Source organism: Fopius arisanus, unplaced genomic scaffold (genome assembly GCF_000806365.1).
Source record: "Fopius arisanus strain USDA-PBARC FA_bdor unplaced genomic scaffold, ASM80636v1 scaffold00042, whole genome shotgun sequence".
NCBI classification, from domain to species: domain Eukaryota; kingdom Metazoa; phylum Arthropoda; class Insecta; order Hymenoptera; family Braconidae; genus Fopius; species Fopius arisanus.
In genome coordinates, this window is record NW_011887781.1 from 864432 (window position 1) to 882254 (window position 17823).

Consider the following 17823-nt stretch of genomic DNA (forward strand, 5'->3'; position numbering starts at 1 on the left):
CGCTCAGTTACTTGCACGTATTTCCCATATCTTTCCATATATCTGTCTCTACCTCCTTCTCCCTCAGTGACATTTTCTTTTTTCCATCGGAATCGTCTAGCATGCACACTGCCGATATGTTATCTAGCGATGCGCGGGAAAAATGCGACAGCACAAAATATTCTACTGTTCTCCACATCATCACGACAATTTCCAAAATTTTCTCATTTTTTTTAAATCCCTCAAGCCCTCCACATTAAAAACTGACAATTAAAATACTTGCATTAACGTTCCTCACCATACCTTCGTAAATCATTTTTAAAAAAGTCAAAGGAATGATAAAAAGAGCAGGAGAAAAAAAATTGAGTCCCAAGGAGGAAGAGGGTATATATAACGTCCAAGCGTGTCCGTGTGAAACTGGTTTGGAAGGATGTGACGCACATACACACGGCTCTTGTGTACACCTTGAACATTCCGTTCTTGCCTGAGAAAGAAGAGCGATACAACAAAGTTATCTATAAAAGAGAAAACGCTCAATTTCAAATGAACAAAAAAAAAAAGGAGTGAAAAGAAAAACACCCGTTTTATCTAATTTTTTGCTTTTCAATCCCCAGGAAAATATCTCTCATTGTTCCTCGGATTTTCAACCGCCAGGACTAATAATAACGTATTAATAGATAATTTCTTGAATGTCTAAACTGACGAGGAGTGAAATTCGAGCGTCGGTAATGGCATAAGCGTATACACGCTATATGGAACTCATGATATATCCAACTCATTCGCGAATACAGTACTACAGAGGGATAGCAGGAGAGTCGGTGTATCCACGTATATGTACGTGAGGTACATTTATGTGCACATAAGAGGGTGTGGGGGGAGGAGGGGCTATACATATACATGGAGCACGCCATAGTTGAGCGGCGTATGCAGGAGAATGGGTGGTGGGTGGTTGGGTGATTGGGTGGTCGGTAGGGGGGAAAAGCGAGAGAGAAGTGGAAACACCGGAGGGATGGGAAGAAGGGTGGAGTGAGAATTGGAGAGTCGGGTTGACTGCTGGGGGTGCAGAGGGTGGCGGCCGTTCGATAGTAAGCGCACGTGGTGTGTACTTCCTAAAGCCGCCACTGTGGCGCCAGCCTCCTATTAAACCCTCCCCCAACCCCCAACCCTCTTCGCTTCACTCATCTTTCCATGGCCTCTTACCAAACTCAAGCGAAAAACAACAGTGAAAAGAAGCATTGCACTACCATTGCCGGTGGCATGCACATACTTCTCATATCGCTTAAGGGACTCACTGCTTTTTTATTTATTTTTTTGTTTTCTCTCTGGCCAATGATGAAAATGCTTTTTCGGCCACGGCACAATATTATTACGGAAAAAATTCCAAGCCTATTCAGCATGCCCCGTGGCCAGCGATCATTGCATAAGACTCGGCTCAGAGCAACAACGGATTTAAAAAAAGAGAAGTATTCGAGCAGTATCGTAAGAGAATGGTCACAAGTAGTTTTATGTACGAAGAATAGCAACGGCATCAACACCAGGGGAACTCTTAGGTGCTAGGCCAGGGGTGGGAGTCCACTGACATTCGTATGGTAGAGGCATCAAATACATAGACAAAAGACTAGATATGTGTGCCACATTCACAGATGCGTTATGTCTTGGAGGATTCTTGCGCAAGTTATCCTTACTTATAAGCTAGAGGTAGTTCTCCAAACTATGCACACCTCGACATATGACTCTTCTATATGTGGGTATTTACATTTGCATTTATAGGTGGAATACACGCGACTGGTTAGTACGTAATCGCGTGCTGCCACCTGTACAGGAATGCAAAAACTGCAGTCTTGGTTAATTCGCTTTTTTCATTTACTTTTTTTCCCCGGCAGGAAAACAGAAATAAAGTGGAGAAAATAGTCAATCGGTTCCAATCAAGTGGAAATACACTTTTTGGAAAATTTCGGATTGACTCAGAGATATGCGTTAAATAGAGACAAATATTCTGTGACTTTTGCAAAAAAAAAAAAACTTGCACTCATCAAATCAGATGGTTAAATGTGAAATTTTTTTTTTTGATGGGTCAACTGACTTTTGTGAAAAATTGACAGCTCACACCTACGCGTGTCGTGGTGAAATTTCCACATTATAAACACGCCTTCTCTGCCTTCACCCGGTCTTTTGCGGTAATGTATACATATACATTTCGCCCCCGCGTGCGTTATCTGTCGCATATCGTCGGTAGATAGGAGTGCCACCTGTGTGTGAACCTGAGAATTTGCTTTTCGACATGAAACATCAAAACAATCGTGTGGACACAAAAGATTATGGAGAATGAGAAATTAGGTAACAGGTGACATGCAGGTACTAACCGAAAACCTCGACAAACACAAGCCAGACAGAGGAGATAATGGAATTTTCCATTTCCATGAGTGGTTGAGATTATTTTGTGTAAATAGATGAGAAATTGATGCACATGAGGCTGAGGTAGCCGTCCGTCATCGGTGAATCGACACGGGCGACTGACTGACGAAGGTCGAAACATTGCAGTTGGCCGTAGCCGTAGCCGTTGCCGTACAACTCCAATCGGCAAAAGCCGAATCGAGGGGAATCGAAGGAGAGAAAAACCGAACGGACACAAATGGCACGAGGGGCGCGTGCCACTACTAAAACCCAGGAGTAGTGGGAAAAGAGTAAGTTATGCGAGGCACGTGATCCCCACAGATCCGTCTCTGTCCAGTGGTAAAAGTGTGGCGCTTCTCTCATTTTTTTTTTCTCCTCTCCTTCTGCACGGCCACTGGCGGTTCTTCATGTCTGTGACTGTGAAAAAGGAGGGAAAAAAAAAAAGAAGGGAAGAAAAACAGTGGGGAATATCAACAGAGTGCAACAGACAACAACGCTGACTGACTTTTCTCGCAGTCAGTTTCACTCATACGTGTGAGTCAGATTGATGTGTCATGTACACAACTGCACTCGTTTTTGCGTGTCTTCACAGCTGTTATTTACCTCGACATACGCATCAGATAGAAAGAGTACACCCGGACAAATTGTATTTACCTACGACTATTGACGCGTATACAATTTAACGCATATTTACGTTCGTTAAACTCGGTTAACCACGTGTATTTTTTATTTCCGTACTACTCGTCTCATACACATATCCCACATATATACACGCACACCTCTCCTTCTTTCCAATCGCACGTCACCTGTTGTCACTTTTGTATATAAATAAACTCATTCATTCATGCTCAAACTCTGCATGACAATGAAAATAAAAAGAGGTGTCTTTTCAATATCGATGATAGGAAAATCCATGGGAAATATTGGGCAGAGCCAGGGAAAGGGGGGGAAGAGGGACCATTGAATAGGGATGACACGGAATAACCCAGTGTGTGCCTTTCCAACCAAACTCCTCTCACTGGCTCTGGGATACTATGTACATCTGATCGTCGATATCGTCAGCTGTTGCTTCACTGTCTCAACAAAATGCTCGCGTGTCGCATATGTCTAACCATATAAAAGCCCACGTGAATTTATGCAGCTCACATTATACCTATGTACATGATGTAAATAGTGTACATGTGATTGTCAGTGTCATGGTTAAAATGACATAAACAATCCACTTTTTGGTGGCAATGTACAACTCACGTGTTTTCTCTCTTTCCCTCACTTTATTTATTGTGTTGCACACGAAGGGTATCGTCTCCACGCGACTTAAATACACCGAAACACGTGAATCACTTTTCGTATTTGCATTAATTGGATTAATTGCACAAGACGGTTATTGTGGTAAACTAGCTATTAAGATTGAGAGAATTTTTTCATTGGGTTGTGTTGTGGGGTCAAGGTCCCCCAGAGAGAGGATGCATGGAAAAAGGTAAAAGGTAAAGTGACAGTAAAATGAAAAAAAAAATACGCCGTAGGTCATGAGGGATCGTGTTGCACCTGTGACAAACTCGGTTTGATGGTTAAATATGAGGTGGAGGAGAGAGGGTAGGTTGGCACACAAGTAGTAAGGTGAAACGACTAAAAGTTGCCATTCTTCACTGACTCGTCGACCGCAGCGAGTTGTAGCCCCCGTAGTACGACAGGTACCATTATTCCCTCTTTTCATTACCACTCGGGTTGTTTCACGTTCCTCCACTAAACGGTGGTAGCCGTGCAAATTAGCCGGTAACCGGTACAAAGAGGCCATCCCACTGTGGTTATACCAAATCTTATATTCCCCACCTACTTGTCATGTATTATCTTTGTCTTTGTCAACGCGGGAAATTCAGCGCAAAGACATTGAAACGTGGAGCATTTTTTTTCTCTCAGGCTTTAGCACTCTGGGCAATGTCAGTGACACGTAGAGTAAACCCCACACCCACTTAACACACAGGCATAATCATCCAAGTGATTAATTCAGTATGATTACTACGGGTTGATGTACGATGAGGCCTGATAGACAAATGCAATTTGTAGTATTACCTTTATCGGTCACTAATACGCTAATGCTCGTGTTAGTGTCGTAATATCATGTAGTTTAGCGAGACGGTGAGTACGTCAAACTCGGCTATCATTGGCCTGACGTGTTATCGATGGGAGTTGGGAGGTGTGTTATGTCTTTATCCCACTTGCACTTGTCAGTGTGTAAACAAAACAGTGGAGATTCATCCACGTGGCTAATTTTTACTCCTTTTTTTTTCTCGTCGGCTGCATTCATCTACTTCGTGTTTGTCCCGTTTTGCTTCGGGGTACTGGCCGTATGCATTCACATCCCGGTATTTCATCTGAGGAGAATTTTTCCGTCTGTCTCACTCGCCATTCATAACTTTATTTGCATAATCGTCAAGCTTCCGCGATGAGTTGATAAATTCGAGAGAGATTTGCACGGTCAGGGTCAGGCTTTCTTTCTTAATTCCACAGAGATATTCGTGATGTCGAGAATTAAGAAGGTACGGGATTAAAAATTAAAAAAAATCAACTCATGAATTCGAATACGAGAGACGTCGATAAAGCCGATTTAGAGGACATGAATTAATGCGATAAACGATAGAAATAAAAAAAATATATGGCCTGTCTCATTGACTCAACCTAAACTGGTTTATTTTTACTCGAGATAATCCAACAGCTACTACTGTTTTATTTATAAATCACTTGGAACTCACTGACCTATCCCCATCGTAATCGTTTTCCTATACCTGAGGATTTATGAACTGTGCCAGACAATGTGGCGCATCCCATGAATTCTAATCAAATGAATGAACCGAAATTTAATATCGTCATAAACCCAGCGTGGCCTATACTGTATACACATGTGCGTCAAACTTAATGAGAGAGACGCAACCCGCGTTGAGACACGCGACGTTTGACGGAAAAGTGTCATACACCGTACTTATATCTCTCATTTTTTTCCTCTCGTCTTTTGAAAGAGGAGTGGGAAAAAAAAATGGAGTGCAACCACGTGGAGTCCGGCTTTTGTGCGGCACTCGGTGTGGTCGAGACCTAATTTTCTTTGCCGGCTCAACTGACTCATGTCTAACACACGTCTCGTGAGCCTCCACTGGCTGGTACATTGATACTCATTGTCATTCAGAGAGAAGGATTACCCTACTGTACAAGCTCACCCCATAAGTCTCACATTAATTTCGTTAAAAAAATGTGAATATATCGAGCTGAAAAGGAATAATGCTTGATATCTCAATATGGAGAAAAGGAAGAGAAACGAATTGTTGTTGTCGTGGTAACCATGGTGATAAGTGTACGCTCGATGGTTGGTCATAAGCTAGGGCTCACCGACCATTGCCAGCACGAGGCTATGATTTCTCTATAAAAGTGGCCAACTAAAGAAACTAACGCTGTCTCAGCCCGTACCTCATCGCATTCTCTCATTTCCACTCACTCCGGACTCCCACTCTCTTGTAGCGTGTTTTATACGTGAAGAGGCCAAGTCCATCACACAACTCGAGCTTCTACTGGCTCTCTCCTTTTCTCTCTTTTTCTCTCATTTCATCTCTCATTTCGTCTCTCTCTTCCACGCTCCTTCACGGTCCACCGCTCTCATCCACCATCCCCCTCTCCACCCCCTAGGCCAAGGAAACGCGGGATCGCTTCGAATTCGAACAACCGAACACGAGGTTACCACGCGTCAAATCTGACATTCCACCGGGACGCAATGCGCGCTATCATACCTCAAAACAAGTCAAATCACTTTCTTCCGACTATTCACTCCTAACTAATTACTGTTGATTATTATCGTATGCGAGTTCACTTGATCGGAGAGGCACTGGGGCGAAAAAAGTGAGGACCTGATAGAAATGTGACGAAATTCAGGATTATTTCAACAGCAGCAATGGCTTTTGTTGGAAGAAAAATAACCAATTTAGGATGCTGGGAAGTTGGGAAGTTGGTGAGTCGGAAAGCTGAGATGAAAAATGCGGATATCACTGTCACAGAGGAATCACTTTTAAGAGGAATGACAAGGAGGAGGGAACACTGAAAGAAAGAAAGCCCAGAAGGAATTGGTCGGGGAGAGGTACACTGGCGCGAGCTGTCCGAGTTGTCTGATCACGGGGAGAATGGAGAGTTCACGCGTGAGGATAACCTCGGAGTGAAAAAATCATCCTTCATACTATGACAAGAGAGAATAATATTCCCGCTACACCCTAGACTAGAAAAAAAAATATTTTCTTTTGTTTTGACACTGAACTCACCTGACCAACGTCGCACCACATTATTATTTAGCTGGCACTGATGACAGCATCTTGGATCGTTCGTTAACCATACAGTGATATTGTTGAGTCGCCTTGTATGATTTAACTCAAATAACTGACAGTTTGAAGAAACAAAAATAACTCCTCACTGACCGTCAGAGGTCCAATTTTAGTTCAATAATTACACCTTTTTTAATGTATGTTAAATAAATAAGAAAATTAAATAGTCACGGTGTTCACGGTTACGGCAAAAGCCGCCCACACAGATATTGTCGGTAAGCACCCGCCACACGATTCACTGGTTTGAGAAAAAAAAAATAGACAAGTTTGACGGAGGAGCCTACTTGCTGCTGGCTGGCCATGCAAAGCATTACTGAATACTCTCACAACAGACTACACCGAGTGCCGCCGCTCGGTTTTCCCCCGAGTTTCATCGGCTCTTTCCGCCGCAACTCGGCCCACCTGCACTCCGGCACAACGCCACAACGCCACAACGCCACTTCAACCCTGTACCAACCATACCCCAGGCCCCATTCCAAATCATCCACCACTACCACCAACAAACACTAAAATCCCAAAGAGTTGTGCGCCGATCGACCATCGCTACAACAAATTCCTCGCGCTATTCACCTCATTTCCTCCCCCCCTTCAAAAAAAAAAAAAAAAAAAAAAAAAAACACAAAATGTCATCTCAAACGGCGAGTCGCGATCGGACCGAGATGTCAGGCGAAAAACAAGAGTTTTTCCTTATTGAGAAAGAGCGGGAAGAAAAAAAAACACGGAGAGAGTGAGTGGATGGTTATTGGTTTGACGATAGAAACTGACATTGTTGAAACAAAGTGTTAGAGGGCTGGTTTTGTGGAATAGATTTGAAAGCGACGAAACGTGCCAGCGGGTCTCGGGGAGGCGCGAGACGTGGTGGAGGAGGGCAAACAGTGTTTCTGAATGAAATGCCGGAGTAGAATGACCCCGTCTATCATCCGACAGGTCGTAAAATCTTAATGACGTATATGTGGCGTGAAATGCCACCGAATGTGTGGTTATACGTTGGCCGGTGTGTTGCGCGTGGCCGTCGTTAGACCACACGAGGTGTCCCCCGGATGAAAACACAGCGTCCTTCGGAAGGTCCCCTGTGGCTATACACTTTGCGTTCATTGCCTTTTCCATATTCTTCCCATTGCTTCTTAGCATTTTTTTTTCTCATTTATTTCTCACTGTTTCAGTTTGAGTCGCGTGACAGGACAGTATTGCCCAGAGCTTGTGTATCTTATTACACACCGTCCAAATTGAATACCTGGAGGCGGCTGCAGTTGACACCTTTTCACTCGACAAAACACTTCATCTTCTCAATTGTTTATCAACACCTGATCGTAAAGAGATTTTAATGATATGATTAAATAACACCGAAATTAATAAATTATGGGTACCCCCAACGGTGAGGAGGGTGGACAGTGTTTGTGGGGAAAAAAAAAGGACAAGAGGCGGTGTCGAGCTTCTCTTCGTCGTCATTACACCTTCAAAGAGGTAAATTATTACTTTACTCATCGTATAAGACCATTTCTGGGCCCACAATATAATTTATGACTTGTAAAGAGAGAAGAAAATCTTTATTGAGATACACCGCAAATACTGCATGGAAGAATAAGTGAGAGGGCGGGCAAATAGAGTTAGCCACCACAGGGGGTTTCAACTGGCCCCTTTGAGTTTTCAAAGGTGACAGTGATCGCGTGCCCGTGCTCCCTTTTTAATCACTTTCTTTTTTTCCACCACCATAATTGATTTATTATATTTTGGCATCAGTGACGGGATTTTGGCAGCGCTCGTTGAAAGAGTCGTGATGTCGATGGGTAGATATATCAACGAGTCGAAATCAATCCACCGAGAAATGCTGTATAAAAATAATGAGCATGGAGTTAACGGTTCTGTGTCAAACTGCCATAGCACGAGTTCAATCCCACCACGTGGCATTGATTTTCTACCGACTCGATCTTATATCACCCCTCGTATCCAACATTGTTGACTTTTGGGAATTCAATTGGCATGAATTCGAATCGTCGAATTTACGCACATTATTCATTTCCATGGATAAATTGAAATTCCCTCGGTGATGATAATTAGAAAGTCGTGAGTTAGAACATAAATGGCCAATTGAAAAATATATTTTCAATGATGAATTTTTGTTTAATAAAAAAAAATTGTAAAAAAATTGTGATGGGGGCCCCGTGAATATCTACGGACCAGTGTCCATCAGGCCAGAAACTCGCCACTGACTTCAGCGTACAGTTACAGCGGTGCCGAAGAATAATTCCTCCCCACCACGTCAGAGACTATGGTGAAGCGCTTGCCTTGGCTGACTCGGCGCTGTTAACCGTCTACAAGTTGTGCAGCCAAAGAAAATTCATCGGAAACATTTTTATTGCATGACAAGCGATGAACTAGTGTCATTAAAATTTTTCATTTTGGACATCACCTCTCCATGACAATCTTATCATCACGAAATACGTGGCAATTAGGTGACGAAAAATTGGTCATTTTACGCGGTAGTTACTTTCTAGCGGACGATTGGGGGGCCTCTTTCTTGCCCACACTCGCCAACGTGTGCTGCTTTGGAGCTGGTGATGCTGTTGGTGTTGCTGGTGTTGCAGTGTCCAAGGGAGCATACGAGGGCGCACCTCTAGGTCTTACAGTCTGCAGCTGGAGGAATCGCGAAAGAATGTTTGATTGCTATTGCGGAAGATATCTTGAGTCACAAGAAGTTATTTCCGTAGAAGATAAAAAAAAACAATGAGGATATTTGAAGGGTCTGTGGTATGGCGCGTTGTTACTCGATCGGTGCTGCAGATCACTTTGTTGTCTCACTTACACGCGCAAAGTGAAACTGAACTTTCGGAGAATCGAGAACGCCAGCCGCAACCCTTCAATCGCCACTCGCGGCTTTTTCCTCGCAGTTTAAAAACTGCCAGTCAACATGTGCATGCCGAAGCTACTGCTATAATCGTGAATATCCCGGTGGAAAATTGTCTCATTTAGATGTCACTTAGGATCAATGGTGGAAAAAATGGGAAGGAATTTATGAACAAGTTGCTCGCGATGATTTCTCGAAATGGAAATAATTTGAGGACTCGCTTGACCGGTATGAGCAAGAAAAGAAATTGTAAGGGTGCGTCTCTATTTATAATACTCAACGTTTTAAGATTGTATGACTCTCGCTTCCAATTTCCAGATAAATATCATTTAATTTCTCATATCACCTCGGAATTTAATTTTATTAAGCAATACCGCGTGTATATCCTAATATAATATTTTCGAAGAAATATCTTCGACTGTTATAATTATCCGGACTTATACTCCGCCGCGATGAAATAATGAACTTTTTATCGTCATACAGAGCATCGCGATAAGGTCACATCTTTATCAGAGATAACGTAGTAACCTAACTCGGTTATCTATCCATCATCATGCGCGATGGAATAAAATATATTTCTGCATGCCAAGTACAAGTCATTCACAGATCTGAATTTTCACTGTCTCAAATCAATCCACTCTCCAATAATCAAATTATAGTTATTCATTCTACACTATCGACAACCAAATATTTGTTCCCCACGTAATTTACATGGGAATTTGATTTGTCATGTGAAATGAAATCCAATACTGATATGTGCGTCTAGTACACGGTTGGACGTCGACTAGAAAGTAACAGTGAAATTACAGAAATGGAAAATATCAACGCGAAATGTTATCAATGGATTGTGGGCTACACGATTCAATAGTTTGAAAATCTCACGCCCTTCTTTATGCCTCACCCCAGTTTCTCAGTGCACGAATGAATCGAAGAGCAAGTTAAACTTGTGAATGAAATGTTGCAAAGTTTGACGTGTTATTTACAGCTTGACTGAATTAAATCCACGATATGCCACAAAATTGCAAGAAAAACTGATGGCTTTGTCGGAACGTAGAGCGGACAGCGCGAGGGAGATGGAAAATGTTACGTAGTATTTTTCATAGTAAAAGAGAATGGATCGTAATGTAAACACGACGTCGTGGCTACATCTCGAATATTTCGACTGAATGCGCGTGGGGAGCACGCGCCGACGATCTTGTATAAGTAAACAACACAAAATCCTCATATTTCCTGTAATCCTGTTATAAAACTGTTTGAGTCAAATTTCACTGAAATCAGTTGGAATTTCGTTCATTTTCCTCCGATTCTCAACAGGATAACACGAAAATTGGAGAGATATCTTGTCGTCGTAATAGAAACGGAAAAAAGTAAATCGACCTCGACATGGTATATCTCGTAATATCTCGAAATACCTCGGAATATCTCGAAATATCTCGAATGAGCGTAAGGATAAGACGAAACCGACCCGCCACCACGACTTCGTGGCTAAATCTCAAACAATTCGAATGAATGCCGGTGCGGAGCACGCGCGGGCGATCTTGTTCTAAAAATAGTTGGCACACGCTCCGGTGGATTTATTAATGGGCGATGAGCGTGTGTATTCTGTTGAGATTTATAATGCATGGGCACGAACAGCCGTGTGACACTTGATTGGTTAGGAGAGATACACTTGTATAATGTGGACGAGTGAATGCCGTGGGACAAGGAAGATTGAGGCAGGTTCGGGATTATGATCACAGGCATGAGCCGCAGAAAGACAGAAAGTGCCAAACAACGGTAGCCATTTGGTCACCCTTGCTTTCGCTTGTTTGTCACACAGAAGGTGTCGCGAATATATCGGAACGCGTGAAAATTTGATCCACTGCATTTTTCTTATTTTGTAATCATGGTATTGAGTGGGAGGAGTGGGTGGAGTGAGAGGAGTGGGTGTTGAATGAAATGGCCATGTCTGATAATAAATTGACTCGCGCTACTGACTAGCCTGAAAGCTGCACCACTGGCCAGGTCGTATGCATTCCAAGTAACTAAAGGCTGTGCCAGTGCTTCATCCAGCACAGACCAATGTACACGATATAAAGCCGTCCACTGCACTCACTTGAGCGCCGACTTACTCCCTACCTCACGCCACACACTCCTACATTCACTATCATGTACATAAACCTATATCTACATAACTCCAAAGCCAAACTCTACTGGCTTCAAGGTATCTCCCTCCTGTCCCTTTCCTCTTTTCACGAGTTCTCATCAGCAGCTGTCGCATCTACTTGTTGAATCGAGATTCCACCACTTGGCAATTTTCACACTCACCCCCTTAACATTACTTATAAATTCACTGGTATTTTCATTCGTGTTGACAATTAATTATCCATCATATCCGCAACTCATTTGGCATTCATATTGGTTAATTCAATTTTGCCTAATGATTTTGTGGGATTTCTGGTTATAGTCACACGAAAATTGAAAAAAAGCTGTGCTTTTTATTTATTTTCCAGTATTATTATTTAATTTTTAGACCGGTAGCCTGGCGCAGTGGGTAAGGCTCATATTGGATAGATTCCAGGTTCGATTCCTGGTAGAATGATGAAATCTATCCATTTTTAAAGTTTTGATCAATCGCCACATAGTCATCAAGTCTCGAAGCGATGTAAATAAAGTATTAAAAAGAAAAATTATTTAATTTGAAGAATATCCGAAATGAACGTTGGAAAATTATTGATTCTGAATGCATGGGCACTTCATGTAATAGTTGGATTTTTATGGTATTATCTCTATGGAGATTGACTACTGGTGTATTAGGCATTCGTGGAGAAATACAGGATTAAAGGTAAAATTGCAGGAGAGTACAACTGAGAGAGGAGTACTGAGGGAGTAGAGAAAGATCCGTGGCACACTTACTGTTGGTGGCCTGAGTCATACGACGAATGGCACACGAGCGTGCTCACGACACACTTTTGCCAGTACAACTCGCTTGGCCATACCACTCCCACAGTAAACTACTTATCATCACTCTTATCCTGTCATTTTCCCCTCATTTTTCCATCTCAATTCATCAAAAATCAGAGGAGACTTATTTTAACAATTCACATCACAATTAATTTTTCACAAAAATCGATGAAAATTCCATAAAAACATTTCGAAAAATTTCTTGCCATTAGGCAGCGAATCATACAGCAAGTCCTGCAGCAAATAATGCAGATATTTTCCGTAATTTCTCTCAGAAATCATTACTCTCCTCGCGAACCTTTCACTCGCCCGTAAACATTTGACCTTTTTTCCTAGCATTTCCCCCGAGGGCCCCACCTTATCGTTGTTTTATTTACCTTTTTCCACCTCGACGCGTATTGCGTGCCACGAGAAGTAACTCCTCAGCATTGTAGTCGCGTAGTCCTGTGACCTTGATGCATGTATCCACTGTGTCGCGACAGTCTGCAAATCCAAGGCCGTATGTATCCTGCAACGTGAACAACAAACAGGTGCAAATGAACTGAGACATCATAGAAAAAGGACTGAAGGCGGATTAATAACGGCTAGATAGAGGGAATTGTTTATCAAGAATCAGTAGCAGGACAACTGCAGTGCGGGACTGACGCGGTGCATCTGCCGATCATGGCATATTGGATCCAGCAATGGAAGTATAGGGCCTTTGAAACGTGCCCCTCAGACGTATCCCATCCTCTCGTGTACGCATGAAAACACCGGAAAGCAGAGGTGTATGTCACACAGAGGGACAGCAACGCGGATGAAAATATTGTAGACTTTATGATTGTTGAGGGCCAGAAGAGGAGGGAAAAAAAAGAAATGGACATGAGCACGTGGGATTCTTGCGCGCGACATGAAAAGCACCGAATAGGGAGGAAGGGGGCATCGGAGGGTGATCCTGGCGTGTTTTACTCCACAAACGTGGCTCCAACTTTTTGACGTTTTTCGCTGGTCCCGCGGAAATATGGAGGTACATCACACGCCACGTGTGTGAGGAATGCGCCAAGACGCCGAAGCCCGTGGGATTGGTCCGTTGTACTGACCAATCGGTGATAACTGAGGGGAGAGGGGTTTTGAGAGAGATAGAGGTACGGTAAGTTTCAGTGTGATGCCATGGTGGGGATGAAATTTTTGGTTGCGCAGTTGCTAGCAAGAGAGAGATTGGAATGGGAGAGGTGAGAGAAAACTCCAAGGTGGGAATGAAACCCAGTGCCAGTGCCGTAGAACTCAGGATCTCTCCAGTTTATGTTGGGTTTATGCTTTTATATCGATGAAGCTGGGAATCAGCGCTTGAAACAACTAATGAAACAATTTTCCCCGGCAATATCAGAACAAATTGTTTGAATCGAGTCGACTGACTCATTTTACGGATGATTTTTTCAGTCGAATAGTGAGATGAGAATAGAAAATATTTGTCGAGGATTCGGTATGAAATTAAAAGAAAAAATTAATAAATTGAAAATAAAAAGAACGTGTTCATAGTATGCGGACTCCCTGGGGACGACGGGCGGAACGAACAAAGGAGGCTTTGAAAGAAGAAGAGAGACAGAGAAACTCGTTCTGCTTCCTTGTCTGGTGGAAAAAGAGAACGAGATGTTCTGTTCATCTCTTACACTCGGGCATGCTTCATACGCATAGATTTGGGAAAACAGTGTCTCCACATCTTGAATATAATTTTCGGCGTTAAAAGCCTGAAATTTGCGTGCCCCAATTTATACCCCGACGCATCAGCAAACTCTAGATTTACAAAAAAAAAGGAGAAATATTTCGCTCCGAGGTGAGAAAGTGTGTTTTTTTTCAGCGATCAAGTCGCGGAAATAAATTTTTCATTATAAATAATAATAATTCAAGTCTCTCTCAATTTCTCTGCTCGTCAGGTCTGCAAGATTTCTCCATCTCGGTCGGTTTTTAACTTGCCTCTTTATCTCTCACAGAAGAGCCATCGTTACTGCGAAGCCAGGCCAGCACTATCTTCCTCCCGCTCACTCATGCCGTCTCTCTCTTGATAATATTGTTGGTGAGATATTTGAGAGAGTGGAACTCCGAAGCCTGTCTAACGGCCAGGGAAAAAGAGGAGTGGTGAGGAGAAGAGAGGGGCCTCCGGTGGTTGTTCCTCCCAAGACTCCCACTACATCGTCAGAATGATGCTCTCTCGCTTCGATCCGCGTCCGAGGCCTCAGCACTTCTGCCTTCCTCTGTACCCCCACCACTGACAGCAATGCCACCACTGCTCTCAGACGACCTCCCACCCTCTCGTCCCATCTCTATCCGACTCACGGTGAATTCTCTCTCTAGAATTGAGGGGGAGCGAGTTCTAAATTGGGAAAGACGAGAGGGGAAGCCTCGAGACAAGGCAACTTCGCCTTCCACCTCGTTCTCTCCCCATAACCATTCGTAAAGACATTTTCAATGTGTACGTGCACGGTTCCCACACTCGAACGAACGGATGGGTATGGCGGAGCCTGAAGAAACCGTCCAAGAGAGGATGCTCAGTCAATTCGGAGAGTGTACTATCCTATCCTATGTATACATATAAATACTCGCCCACGCTCAACTTATGTACGTATGTATGTAGGTGTAGTTGCGGCGGAGGAGGGGGATCAGAGCATCCTGCTTCTCTACCGAGTTCCTTGACGAGGACTCCTATCAGAATATGACTGAATATATATATGAGATTGGTATGGGGAGACTCTCTCCTGTTTCTGCATTCTCTCTGTCCTCATGGTTTGTGGTTTTTGTGAGCATCACACTTCCAGGCTCCACTTTAACTCATAATAAACTATGGAATTGCTCGATTAAAATGCTACTTCCCCATTTTTTGACATTTTTCGCAATTCATCATCATTTCATCATTTCATCATTTCATTCCATTTATTTTCTCTTCAAAATGAATGAAATTAAAAATTACCCCATGAAAACGTAAAAATTATTCTATCACTCATTAATGACTGATAATTCCGAATGATTAAAAAATTCAACAACTTCGGATAATACCGAGCAATAAAATATTTGGGACATTATTTGTGGACAACTGTGTAAGAACTATGCGTTTAAAGATGTATACTATGAACTTTTTGGAAAAAAAAAGGGCAGACAGCAATGAACTCGACGGTGAAAGAAAGAATGGCATTGGAGTGCAGAGAGGGTAAAAACAAGATAAAGAGAGGACGATATTAGAGGATGGTGGGTACCAAAAGAAGTGGATACAAAACGAAGAGAGGGATGAGCGAGTAAAATGGAATGAGAGAGAAGCGCAGGACAGGAGAGATGGAGTAAAATGATGTAAAAATAACAAATTGAAACTGGTGACCGACGGGACAGGGACAGGGACAGAGACAGGGGGGTTGGAATTGAAGTTGGGGTTGGGGTTGGATAACGAGAGGAAAGAGAGAGAGAGTTAAGGGTAGAAGGGAGGGTGCGAGTTGTCAGAGAGGTTGGGATGGGATGTGGGGGCGGTGGAGGGTGGATGTTACTAGAGGGTGGCTCGAGAGTGGTGGAAATGAAGTTAGAGTGGGGAGGGGGAGGAGAAATGGTGGAAGAGGGTGGTGTGGGTGTAGGTGTGTTGTGGATGCGAGGGGCAATGCTCGACTCCACGACACACGCATCTACGTACATGTATACAATGTATATAGAAAAGTAGAGACGATTCATATTGCAGTTGGCAGGAGCGTGAAAGCAGCAAATATTAGTGTGAGTGATGGTGGTAGATGTGTGGGTTAGGTATACGCATGTTGGGGTTCGATTCGCGTGGCTCATGGCCGAGGGATTTCACTGTGCAACCGTCAAGCTCTATATATTGTGACCGAGAGATTTCACCATTTTACTATATTCGTCCCTTCGTACACAACTACTACCTCCTCATTTGCCACCCCCTTTTCACCCTCACCCTGTTATGGAGCATACACAGCAACGTAGTTGTCACAAAGAGTGAGATAACGAATGGGAATATATTGCACAAATTTGTGTACTACGTGTAACTCGATTCAAAAGGTAACACGAGAATCGTCAAATTTTACACGCCTGTAGTTTTCATTTTTCCACGAATTTCGGATAAATCAGGAGATACTTCTGCTAGAGGATGTTTTCATAGTTTCATATATCTACCGATGGGGATTGACTTTTTGTAATCCATCTCCTCGCGTGGGTTGTATTGATTTTTTTTTTTTGATATCACGAAAATAGCTGGCGATGCTGGTTCTTATAAATTAGCAAAGCATTTGAATGTTTCGCTATGAGAATCGATAGACCACGTGGATTTCGAGTGAATAGCTTTTCTGATGTAACCCACGTGTGTGCAGAAGCTCGTGGGTTAGGTTGGATCGTCGTTTAACCCCTGCTAGTAGACATATACACTAGCCTTTCAATATCAAAGGAATTGGAGAGGGGGAGGAAGCAACAGATGCATGCATAAAAAATAGAATAGCACGATGGAAAGTCGATTGACCTCCATCTGATGAATTCCCCGGTTAAAAATTGACGAATCTTCACACCCAGACTGCAATTTCAAGTTTTTCATATTTTCTTCAAACAACAATTATGTAATTTGAAGTATTCAAAAAAATTAATGACGAAATTCGCGATAGTGTAGGCATTTTAGAGACAAGAGAAGATGAATAACTCAAATGTTCCCTCCATCTTCATATAATTCCCTGACAGCTTTTACTCGTCTCTCTTTTACCCACCTACACGCTACCCATCCGTAAAATCACACCGTCTCCCTTTCTTAGTGGTATCACGATTGAAGATGAATTTATAATTTGTCATATTTATCGTTATCGTTACACCCTTTCCTTCAAGTTGCAATCACCTCCATTCACCCATCCATCTTTTGAGTAGCTCGTATAATTGTAGAAGACTATTGAATTTTAATGCATTTAGTGCAGTCTCTTTTCTATGGGATATTTATGAGACATTGATGAAGGCAACAATCAGGAGGTGCATGGTGTGCATCAAACAATTTTCCATCGACACATAGGGGTATACGTGATACATTTGATAATATGAACGAGTATTACATTCATCTATCCAGAAAGCCACCTCGTCACACAGTAATATCTCGATAAAATGGATCCACTAAGCCATACGTGCATTTGCACAGTCTGTATACACCGAGAGTGTACCACCCTGCCACCCCAGTGGAATAGATTCATTATGCCTCGCGAAATGTTCCACCGAGTTTGGAAAACAACCATTGGCCCTGGATTACCCCACGATGATGAGGATATCTATGGTCCGTGTGTACTGTACATATATCTGTTGAGACTGTTTACC

At 42.8% G+C, this 17823-nt stretch overlaps 1 protein-coding gene across 3 annotated transcripts in view; it reads right to left on the reverse strand.

The window, feature by feature from the left end:
• tara (taranis) overlaps positions 1-17823 on the reverse strand; it is a 61674-nt gene that overhangs the window by 13203 nt on the left and 30648 nt on the right. For 2 of the 3 annotated variants that reach the window (XM_011305375.1, XM_011305376.1), the window contains exon 3: positions 12894-13024. Coding sequence is in view for 1 of the 3 variants with exons in the window: in XM_011305374.1 (XP_011303676.1) it covers positions 6669-6689 (21 nt within the window). In the remaining 2 variants the exon portion in view is untranslated. Of the gene's footprint in view, positions 1-6668; positions 7024-12893; positions 13025-17823 lie in introns of those variants that run through there. The other variant, XM_011305374.1, reaches the window with a different exon arrangement.